Here is a 12,284-nt window from a genome sequence, read left to right on the forward strand (position 1 = left end):
TTCGTCCCCTTTTTGACTTTTTTTTCCATAAGCTGTCCATCTTTAATGTCTTGCTGTTGTGCTTTTCTAGATGTACGTGAAACTTCTGGACATGTGACTTGGGCAGGAGTGCAACCAAACAAACTGCTATACTGATGGAAAACTTATCGCTGTTTGAACATTCTTAATGAGAGATGTTACCCTGGGCAGACGGTGTAATGCCAAATGGAAGACACACAGGTGTATGAGAGAGAAATATGGCAGCGTTATTTCAGTCTACATATTGTGCAGCTTAATGGTAATGGGTGACTAGTGGACTGGGCTTGGACAGTATTATGATAAGGTCTACTGTGCTATTTTTAAATTTCGCCTATGCGTAATCTCCCTTGAGTTCACTGGAACGCTGGAATAGCAGTGCTGTAGGAAGAAAAAGTCAAATTGCTGTCAATCATAGTGCATGCGTTCCTGAAGTAGCAGTGCCGGCTTTGCAATCTGCATGTTTAAAAAAAAAATATGGAAATGATCTAGTGATCCTTCTAGGGGTGATGTTTGGATGGAGTAATAAACTACCACCCAAACCCATGTGGGGCGACTCATCAGACAAACATTTCTGAAAGTGGACTAAGCGGTGAATTGATTACTTCACTTTCCACGTCAATTGAACCGACAACCTTCCGGACGCAAGTATGGTTCTCTGCCTGGCTGAGCTACAACAGGCAGCGGGGGACCTGGACAGTACAAATCCTCTGAACTGGGGTGGTTGCCGTCTGTTCCTGCTGCCTCGCTGTGGTATATCCTCTTCAGCTCAGCCTCGGGGATAGTGTCTGGAGCACTGTGCTCCTCTGGCCATGGGTGAGCCATGCGGCTGCATGAACCTCGCGCTTCACGTGTCCTTCAATCTGGTTCACCGACTAAACATATTGATTACTCTGCTTGTGGTTAAAAGCCGGTCTTGTTGATGGAAGGAGTCTTTCTCGCTGTTCATCCGTTCATCGATTTTCTGAAATTATTTGTCCTATTCAAGGTTGTGGGGAGCGTGGAGTCTATGAGCAGGAGGCAGGAAACAACCTAGGATGGGACATCGACCCATCACAGGGCACATTCCCACACTATTCGGGCAATCTGGCAAATCCAGTTAACCTCAATATGTTTTTGGGCTATGGGGGGAAAACCAGAGCAAACCCCAGTGTGACAAGGGGAGACCATGTGGGAAACTCAAACCCTGGTCCCAGAGGTGTGAGGCAACAGTGATAACTGCAGTGGAAACATGCCAGCCCATCTTTCTCACTGCATGCAATCAAAATGAAAGATGAAGTAAAACTGACTTTGCTACCCACAGTTTGGTTTGGTGATATGGCTGTGATTTTTTTTTTATGTAATGTTCTAACACCACAAGTGGGGAAGTATGGAGGCTAGTCACGTGATTTATGATGAGGCCAGTTTGGACTTTGTGTTCAATCAGGTATTCCGAAGATGAGATTTTTTTTTTTAATTGACGCGAAGCTTGTCTGTTTTGTCCCAGGACACAGCGATGGCAAGGCATTCCATATGTGATAGTGCATGCATGGGACCAGTTCATTTCTCCTGAATTTTATGTCTAGAGGCAAATTTAAGTCCCTTTGTGTCAGTCTTTATAAGCATTACAGTACTTCTTGGAGTAATCATTTCCATAGCAGGGTGTGTACAAAGTCATCGTAGAAGGTGATGTATGACATTGAAGTAGAATTTATGCATGTGGCACAGATATCAAACACAGGAAGTGTACACTATGCAGACCAATGACCAAAAAGAGAAAAGGGACCAACCAGACACATTCTTTTGAGATAAACACTGAATGTCTTGTGCTCTGTTGATCATTAACCGTGTGGTGATGTCATTTCTGCAGTGTTAACACAGGACAAGGTCTGAGGAAAGAAAGGGCCGATGTCTCCACCTTAGTTTAATTCAAATTTAAAACTGTTGAATACTGTGGAATTTGAGAACAAACAGAAAAAGTATGGAATGAATCTTCACTCAAGTAAAGACGGTGTTCAACCACCGACACCAACAGGCAGGTTACAGTATGGTTAATACCGGCAAACACCTCTGCATGTTCATAGGGGATGGTAAACAACACGGATTGGTACAAGCTGCTCCTTGGCGAGTCCAAGTCAAGTCTCAAGTCAAAACATTGCAATTCCGAGTCAAGTCTCAAGTTACGTGCCCTCAACTCCAAGTCAAGTCCAAACCTTTCCATCATTTTTGCTGCTGAGTCACAAGTCACCAACTTTGTCTAATTCGAGTTGTGAGTCATGTAACTCGAGTCCCTACCTAAGTTCGTTTTTAAAACTTTTATTTATTTATTTGTACCTGTAGTGATTTAAACTTGCTGCAGCAAAACCCCGCCACAGTTCGTTGTAGGTTATAGTGCTTCATAGGCAGAGGTAGGTTTGTCACGGTTGTCCTCACAGTTATTACATCCCTGTATATGCGATAATATGCGAGAACGTTGTATCTTTCCAAACAAATCTCAGGAGACTTCACACCATCAGATCATATTTCAGAAAAAGGGCTGTAAGTGTAAAACAAGAAATTAGGGTAAATGGATGGGAAAGTAAGTTAGAAAACGCATTACTTTTTTGATGCAGGATACTTCATGACTGAAATTACCTCGAATTCTGTTTTGTTCTCTTTTTTACATATGCAAAGTTCATCCACCTCATCGGTTTTACATGGTCATGAATAGGAACACGTTTAATTTTCTCTTTCTGTCTTACTCTCCACCAGGATTTTACAGAGCTTCGACACAAACCAGTCGGGTATTGCGGTCACGTCGTGATCAAAGCGTATAAGCAATTTCACACACACGCAAAAAAATCTGTGATTGTGCAAGCGTGGCTTGCAAAATGAGGAATTAAACTAAGTAGCGGCGTGTCTGATTTTTCTTCAGTGAATATGTGATATGATTCCCAGCAAGTAAGCTAATAACTTGAATTTCAAGTAGATCCAGTGCTTTTAATTATTTGCGGCATTGCCTTATTGATTTGTCCCTGGTCGAATTGGCGGCATCCTAGTGCCTAATAAAAGAAACTACGTATTGCAAATGTACATGCAATTATACTGAATTTTAAATAGTAAATGTTTAAATTATGTATAATAGCACGTGCTTCTGAAGCCCCAGCTTGCCCCCGGCTGTCTGTCTTGTCTTCGAAGATACGAAAGCTTATATAGTCCTGAGTTGTCTCAACTTATAATGTGGCACTGCCACTAAAAGATCATCATTTAGATCACAAAATATACTACAAAAAACAATCTGGACTCATATCTGACATATTATTGGTATAGGACGCTAGGTCCTTACTAAACCACGCCCATAAGTGGGATAATAAACAGGGTAGGTGGGGGGGCGGAGCGTGGAAGTTGGCTTTCCAACAAACTGGCATGGATAAATAGCCCGGTTGTAGTATGGTCTAGAAAAGTTTGCGATATTTATCACATTGAAAAATTATTTTATGCCAGGTTTTCTCAGATTCCTTTAAACTGTTTCGTTGAGCTTTTAAGCTTTGTGGATCGTAGAGGAACCGAGTAAGACCATTTTTTTCGTTGATCTTCACGTCTATATCCGAAGAGTAACTATAAGACAGGAGAGGCAGTATTTTCCGGCATTTCTCGGCTGCTCGTTTACAACGCAATTTTGCAGGTAGAGCTTACCAATATTAACCCACTACTAGGAAGTATTTTCTAATTTACTAAAACGTTTGAATAAAAGTTTGTTCAAATTCACCTGTTTAATACTTTAACTTTGTTGTTTTAATAGACTACTAATACCAGATTGAATAGCCACGCGTACAACTGTGATTTATTTATTTTTTTAGATGTGCTGCAGCATTTAACAGGCAAATTTCTCACTATGGTCTGGCTGCAACTCTCACCTGTAACACTTGAGTGCGGTAGCATTATTCAGCATCCGTAGGACGCGGCCGATTTACATATTACAATTTAACGCAAAATAAAATAAGGTAAGTTGTTGGTTACGAACAATGGTGGTAGTTCTGCTGTTGACGCTTTGCGAATGGAACGGAAAGGTGGGCCATGTTTGCTGCAGACCGACGTACGATGATCAAATGTAGCTTCACCTGTACCAAGCCGCAGATAAAAGGGTGTGCTGGTCGTTTTTCTCATAATTATGGAGCTGGTTCAATAAAAAAAAAAAAGATGATTGTATTTTGATTGTTTTGGTGAAAGTATCCTGTACTATAAATATACTATGTTTCGGTATTTTGTACTAAAGTCACACTAGTGTATTCATCCATGCTGTATGCGTGCGCTTCACCATTGTCATGAATTAAAATAGTTTAGTTGCCCGGGGTTATACAAATTTACAGTAAACCAGTGGACTTTAAGGAAACACAACACGATCCGACTAGTAGTTCTTTTCATCTATTAGTGATGAAAAGGAAATCTGGAGGAAAGTCCTATGGAACAGTTTAATACAGTAATTCTACTAACGTGTAGCGAAGAGAAATCCCAGAAACGAATGTTTTGTGGCCCGTGCTTGTTTGATTCATTTGCGCGGAGGTCCTCCAATCTCTCTGAAGAATGCTTTGTGTAGTACAACTTCGGTGTTGTGTGTCAATACCTTCTGTGGAGCGGATGAGTAATTTGTTTAAAAATAGCAATATCTACCATTGATTTTTTTTTCTTTATTTTTTTTTTTGCATTGACATTTTTCATTGACTTTGTGTTTTTCTTACGATGGTCTCCTTCCTACGTGCTTGACATTGCGCTTAATCTGACGGGGCCTTTGTCACCCAAGCAGTAGCGTAACTGACGTGGATTGTTTTCTTGGCTGCTCTTGTGGTCTTTAATAACTTCAGCAGCACTGAAATAATATGCCGACTTGCAGCTGTGTGCATCTGAATCTCTGTAGAGACAATAACGTATTTTCATATGTGAGAGTTCTAGGAGCTTCCCAGAACAGATGCAGTGTACTTCGGGCAATTCTCTCAATGAGTCACAGACTCTCCAGTGTTGCCCAATGAAGCTGACTGACTGTGAAGTCAGTGTCGTGACTATCTTTGGCAATTGACTTCAGTTGTTTTATTACTCAGTGCTGTAGCTTTGACCTATATGACTTCTGCAGATCAGACTGAGCAAAACGTTTGGTCTGTAATGGTCCAAGAACCCCTGAGATGTTCTGTTTGTTGTGGTGTGGGAATTTGGGTGGACATGCATCTTAAATAATTAGGAAGGCATGTTTCAGTGGGTTTACTTGCCTGCTCCCTCATTCAGTTAGGAAGCACCTGCTGCCTAGCATTCATGGTGTAATGCTGTGAATGGGTGTTTTATACCATATGGATTAATGTAATCGTGTAACAATAGCGTATCTGTTTAGTGCTCAGAGTTTAACTGAACGGTCTTCTGTAACGTCTGTGATGGAGTTGGCATGTTAGCCGCATCGCGAAAAACTCACCAAAAGCTTTGCAGAATTGCAGCTATTGGTTTCTAGCAAAAAGTCAGAGTATCAAATTCTGAAATTGGGAAGCGAAGCTTTGCGTTGAGCCAGTCTGTGGTTATTTCTGTCAGATTTTAACTAAATGGACTTCTGGTAAGCTGGGCATTTGTCAGTTATACACTTTGAATATTACAGACAAGGAAAAGACTTGCATGAAGCACACCCAGATGACGATGACTTGATTTTGTTTATCATTTCTACCAGCATCAAATTTGTAGCAAGTTAGATGGCACACTGATTGTAACCCTGAACTTGGGGTTGAGTTTGTTTCGTTGCGTATTTTGAGTGCATGTACGACATACAGCCTGATCCCAGTGTTTGTTTTTACAGGTCGGAATTGATTAGATGGACGACGGTCTAACGAAAAAAGAGGTCAGTCTTCTGCAACAATATCCTGGGTCTCTTTACAGTAAATGTCATAAACACCACGGAGTCTCTGTCTTCTGTGAAGGAGAACATCTTTCACTGCGTTTCAACAGTGGAACTTAATATCTAGGCTACTATAACAGTAGCTGACAGAGAGGCTAATTAAGTTATTCCAGTTTGCTCATTCGCTAAAGCCCAGGGGAGCGGCCCGGGTGTTTAGTAAGGCTGGCATTCCATCCACAGAGTGCCTCACAAATTAAGTCCTCATTAAGTGTCTCTCAGGCGTGTACTTGAACAGAGTATTTCTCATGCTGTTGCCTTCTTGACTCGCACTGGAAGTTTTACAAAGTACCTTCGACCGAATAACCTTGCTGACTGGCTCTACAAATGTGTCCTGTTTGAGTGTCGAATTTGTGCAAGACGGGCAGGTTCTTCTGCTTTTCCAGGAGTTTGTGAGCGTTTGGGTCAGAGATCCTAGGATACAGAAGGATGATTACTGGCATACGCACCTGGATTATGAAATCTGTTTACATGTGAGTATGATAGTCCAGCAAGAGCACATTGCATGTTGTAATTATTATGTTCTCACTCAGTCATGATGGGTAAAACACTGGAACCGGGCTCTTCAAATCCAGACCTCGATTCCAAAATCCAGGCCTTGTTTTCAGTTCTCCCATGTAGTTTAATAATTACTGATTCTGATTGGCCAGAGGCTTCACACCTGGTTCCTAGGTAAAGGAAGGCTGGCAGATCGGTATGGTTTGGACTTGAGGACCGTGATTCGAATAGCCCTGCACTAGGCCCACAATGGGATGGGAGATGATTCTTCACCCCCAAGAGGAATGTTAAATGGCTAAATAAGAATTCCTTTTCTCCAGACCAACAGCATGTGCTTCAGGAGGAAGATCTCATGTGTGAGACGAAGATACCGTGAGTTTTTGTGGCTCCGGCAGAGACTCCAGGATAATACATTTCTCATGTAGGTGAAAACCAGTCTCACCCTTGGTGGGGGTAGGGGGGCTCGGTCCTTATTGAGTACGTTTATTGCTGTCATGGCTTATCTCTGGCATTGCAAAATGAGCGAGATTAGCGGTTTGCTGGGACACATTATATCTTAAAGATATGGAGAAAAGTCTGACTAGGGATCATCTCTTGCTCACATGCCTCAGAGAGCTACCTAAACTTCCTCCCCGGAACCCCTTCTTCAGTCAGAGCAACAGTTTTCCATATCAACAAGAGGATGAAGAAGCTACAACAGTTCCTGGAAGAGTGAGTCTGTGTATTTTCCCCACCAGGCATTCAGAAATGAAGGGCGCCTGCTTTTTGGAGATTCACTGCACTAGCGATACAAAACCGTTACGCAAATGCCCACCTAGTGGCTGTTGCTGGGATGGTTCCTTTTGGTTCAAACGAATTCAGCTCATTTGTGTTGCTAATCAGATGAAGTTCTTGCTTTTACTCATACTTTGAATGCATCAGCTACCCTCAGCAGGGGTTCCCACTCACTCTGGAAAGCCTGGAAGTTAGTCAGACAATTTTCCAGCCATGAAAAATGCATGGAAATTGAGGGGGAAAAGTGTCCTGGCAATATTATTCATTTGTGGAAATATTTTCCAGGACAGCACAAGATTTTCCAGGGATATTTTAGTTTTTCCTCTGAATTTCCGTGTGTTTTCCATGGCTGGAAAATCGGTTGACACACTTCCAGTTTTCCAGGACACGTGACCATTGCTCAAGCTGATCTGCTGCTGATTTCAAAGTTGGACTACATCTGCTAGTTGTGGGTGACGTAGTTTCTATTGTTGATGTCCTGGGGTTTTAGTATGTGGGGTTTAGGCACATTAAAGTGTGACTAAGTGTATGTGGGTATGTGCGTGTTGTGGGGGGGGGGGGGGGGGGGGGGGGGGTGCACACCCTCCCCTCAGAGCATCTGAGGCGTCCTGCCAGATCATGCACAACCAGGCGATGCGGTTTTGGTGACATGGAAGTGAAGCACATTTCCCAGCAAGCTCTTGGAAAACATGTACGATAATCTTTTGAATAGCAGCCTTGAATCAAAATTTTGCTTTTGCTCAAAAGTTTTGGTGTATTGGTTTGCTGTATGTAGACGTTGTAGCACCGCCAGCCACCGTAGGCAGCCTCAGATGCTGCGACAGATCGATTTCCACGCGTGACCGGCAGTAACGTAAATCGCATTAACTGCCACGATTTGAGTCGAGGGTTGCTGGTACGCAAACGCTCTGTTACATCCTGTTAGAGGTGAGCAAAACCTGCCGCGGCTTTTTGTTTACGTAGCAGTAAATTTACAGGAATGAGTGGCTGGGTTTTATTCAGTGCTCGTTTTAACCTTTTCGCCAGGCAAATTTCTGCTTAGAAAAGGAACTGTACTCGTAATTCCTTCTGCTGCTTGCGGGTCCATTACGTGTGAGCTCTACCACTTGAGCATTGCTCTCAAGCTTTTTGCTCTGTTACTGTGGGTGTGTGTTGTGCTTTATGTCTCTGCCTCAGGGATCCCAGCGCTCAGTACTACCTCCTGGTGAATTACGGCTGACTGCCTACTCTTCCTTTCACCACCCCTTCTCCACAGGCTCGTGGAGATCCCTCTGCTGCTGTCCGACAGCTGCCTGCACCTCTTCCTGCAGTCCGAGCTCAAGCGTGTCTAAGATCGAGGCCTGCGCTTCGGGGCTGACGCGCTACTCGGTGGCCGAAGCCATCCAGCGCTGTGGGCCGCAGAGCCGTTTCCCTTCTGAGGAAGACCTCTGCCCTCCAGACACCGTCTGCTTCGCCTTGGACCTTGATAGGTACTCGGGCGCCGCTCAGTGTGCGGTCAGCAAGCGGTGTGCTTCAACTTCCAGGGTTGATGTGGGACACTGTGATCGGAACGTCGCCGGTTCACATCCCATGAATGGCTGAGTGATTTCACTGTTATACCCTTGAGCAAAGCCCTTAACTCCCAATTCCTCCAGGGACTGTCTGATCCCAATTCTAAATGGTACATGACTTTGTGGGGTGGAGGGGGGGGGGCATCTGCTAAAATTAATGTGAATTTCATGGACCTGTCCACTGATGCACATAATCAAGCCCTTTAATGGCATCTCAGTATTTAAGCCAGAATGTTAACATGCATGATTATCTGCATCAGGTGTGTTAATTTAGGGCTGTACATAAGCTCTGTAGGGTGCTGGATCTCCTGGAGCTGCTTTAGCCTAAAGCTTATTCAGAACACCTAGGGCCTGTTTCCTGAAGCAGGAATTTCTTGCTTAGCTGCATAACTTGTTGGATTTAAGGTAGTCTGGCCCGATAGTCTATTTTTCAATCGAGCCAGACTACCTTACTTTCCATCGGGCCAGACTACCTTAAATCCAACAAGTTATCCAGGCTAAGCAAAAGCCTGCTTTGTGAAAGAGGCCACTGGATAAATAAGGCTGTTTGCATTTTGGGATGACTCTGCCTGGCTCTCCTCCACCAGCACTTCATCTTCGTGCACTGGGACCAGCAGCGACCCTGGCACGCCCGAAGGGAACGAGATGCCCCAGGATGACAGCCCCCCTAGCTGAGGCCCCCCCAGACAGGGAGTGCTCTGTGGTTCCCTGTCACCTCCACCCTGTGCTGGTGAAGAAGCACCAGCTGTGCTGATCCGACCTTCTGATCTAGGGTTCTGGAGTTTCGCCCTAATGTTCACCAAGATTTGCTCTGGTTTCCGTCCCTATACTGTGTGTCTAGGCAGTTTTTTTTACACGTCTCGCCTTGTGTGAAAGTGTCCTTTTTAATCGTTCAGTGTTTCCAACATTTTTAGGCTTGTTTTATCAAGTTGATTGTAGATATTTCAGTGAAGCGTAGGCATTGTTGCAGGTTTTAAGAAGACTTCTGTGAATGCTTTGTAATATTTACTTTTTACAAAAGTGTGGAGTAAGTTGAAGTGACTTTTTATGTTTTTCTTTGAGGGGGGGGAACCATCGGTCCACCAGACTTTGAATTCTTAGATGGAGGTTGACGTTTAAAAATGTGCTGCATCCACTGCATTTTGACTTTTTAAATAACCTTTCAGTATGTGTTTAACTGCGGTAATGGAAAAATAAATGTTTCTGAAAGAAAGTTTACTGGTAATGGCTGCTTTAACGAGTTAGATAAAATGCTGTAGATAGTCTCCATCTTCCAATGTGACAATACGGATTAACATGCATAATACCAGGTTAACAAACGCCATTGTCGGTAATATTTGTTGTCGGCCGAAAGTTTACTTCACTCTTCGGTTGGCTATGTAGAAATTCCAATTTAAATTTAATGAGCCCGATTTTCTCCATTATAACTGTCCCGATCGCAATTTCAATCGCAACGCGTCTCTTATAGGTCACCGAGGTTGACGAAGTTAATGCTGCCTTCAGCAGCGCGAATAGTGATTAAAATAATTACAACGAACGTTTGGAGCGTGTGGAAACTCTTGAGCGCTAGTTACTTATACCGAGAAGATGATTTCGCTTCAATATCCTTCCGCCAGTAAGGTAATTGCTAGTATCAGCCAGTTTGGACACGCCGTAATCTGTCATGCTTTCTCCCCTTTTCCCCGGTGTTTAGTCTCGTCCGTACTTAAGAGTGCACTTATAAAAGGAGTCTTGGTCGTAAGTAAAGACGATCACGCTCATAAAACCATTTCCCTGAGAATTACGAATGCAATGAAACTAATTACTATTCTTGGTAAAAGCCTGGTCGAAGCGAATTCGGCGATTCTCAATAATCTCAAATTCCGCGCTATACGCCTCATTAAAAGGGCCGCTTCGATCGCCCTGTTAATTACAAAATAAACTAGTTTGGTGAGCTACATAAAGTTAATGGCGAGTGATATTAAGCAAAACAGACTTTTGAGTTGTGCGTCAGATTAATAAACGAAGAGGCTCTTATGGGCAATTCGACGCCGTTTTATTTATTTTTTTTAAGGGCGTAACTTTCTGGAGGAGAAGTTGCTAAGTGAATAAAATGTTAATGTAAATATTTTTATGTAGCAAATCATCTCCCTTCGTCGACTTCCTGTAGTCAAATGACCAGTTTAATTAGTCCAATTTATCGAGATTGTGTTGGGCATTAGGGGAATGAATGGTCTTGGCAGTTCACTCTTGTCCCATTTTGAATATGTATGATGTTCTTGCATAATCAGACGTGCTGTCTAATTTTTGTACTTAAATTGTGCCTGCTGCGAGAAATTCTACGAAAAAAACAGCAGTGCGTGTGATATATTTATGAAATAATGTGAAAGACTGAAACACGGATTAGTACAAATCATTCAGCGTAATGTTTTCCAGATAAGTGCAGCAATCCTAATAAGCTTCCATTAATAACTGTCTGCAGGGATTCGTAATCTTCTGAATAAAAGATATATAAAAAGACAAATACTTAATTGTTTGAAGCAGTGCGTTGTTAATGCGCAATTTAAAAGGATAACTAAAAGTTTAAATCTTAATTTACCTAAGGTGTCTGAAAATAACGGAATGTTCTCATAGGCTACTTCACCTACAATAATGATAATTGCAAATATAAATATTAATGTGTCTATTTTACAGCTTTAATAATGAAGATCGGAATTCTGTCTTCCCGGAGAGATGCAGCACATTTAAGTTCTATATCACTGGTCCAAAGCAATTGTAACGGTTCAAGGTGTGCGAAATATCATGTTAATTTTCCCTTTGCTGGTCTGCTCAAATAAATACTAATAGGACCACGAAAATGAGTTGAATTTTCAGGACAACTGGGGTTTATTAGGCTAATTCTGGAATTTGCAGTTGTTTCCTGCTGTAGCTTTGTAATAAATTAAAAACAAAAGAAATGATGACGATGAACAGCAACTTGGAAACAGCACTTATTACCTACATCATGAGTGTACCTATCACTATTTATACAGTAATTAAGTATAAATTTAAACTGAATTGCATATGCATTTAACAAAAATATATTTGGTCGCAATATTATACAACGTTTTTGGCATTGTGGTAGCGGAAGGCTAGGGTAGCCTAGATGCTAACGTTGGCACCAGGTGGCTGATGATCCAGACTTGGACTAAAAACTAAGGGTACAAGTGTGGGGTTTGTCTAAGGAGGACGGGCGGGAACACCAGTGGCAAACCAGCTGCTGTGGGCTAAGCATCAGACTTGGGTTGTGATGAAAGTGATATTGCGCATCTATTTCACTCGCCATCTTTGTTTCCAAACCTGGGATTTAGTATAATAGGACGCAAATCACACGCTGACTGTCAAAAGCTGGTTTCTTTGCAGGTTTGACTTGATGACACGTCATTTGATCAGTAACCTAATTCAGAATATGTATGTTTACATACTTAATCAGATAGATATTTACTTTAGTATTAAATAAGTTCTCTAGTTACATCCCACAATTGTGTTTTCCCTGGATTTGTGTAATATACTGTAACATTGCATTTTATGGCTTACAGGCAAAA

The 12,284-nt window shown here is 42.4% G+C and overlaps 1 protein-coding gene across 1 annotated transcript; it reads left to right on the top strand.

Moving 5' to 3' along the window:
• Positions 1-3,377: 3,377 nt before the first annotated feature.
• LOC125719383 (sorting nexin-10A-like) lies at positions 3,378-9,934 on the top strand. The gene is given in 9 exon segments (XM_048994093.1): positions 3,378-3,658; positions 5,804-5,845; positions 6,286-6,372; positions 6,718-6,818; positions 7,009-7,060; positions 7,062-7,108; positions 8,427-8,490; positions 8,492-8,640; positions 9,309-9,934. Coding segments are annotated over 8 exon segments (615 nt in total). The 5' UTR covers positions 3,378-3,658; positions 5,804-5,818; the 3' UTR covers positions 9,397-9,934.
• The last annotated feature ends 2,350 nt before the right edge of the window (positions 9,935-12,284 follow it).

The sequence above is a fragment of the Brienomyrus brachyistius genome, chromosome 23 (genome assembly GCF_023856365.1).
Source record: "Brienomyrus brachyistius isolate T26 chromosome 23, BBRACH_0.4, whole genome shotgun sequence".
Taxonomy (NCBI): Eukaryota; Metazoa; Chordata; class Actinopteri; order Osteoglossiformes; family Mormyridae; genus Brienomyrus; species Brienomyrus brachyistius.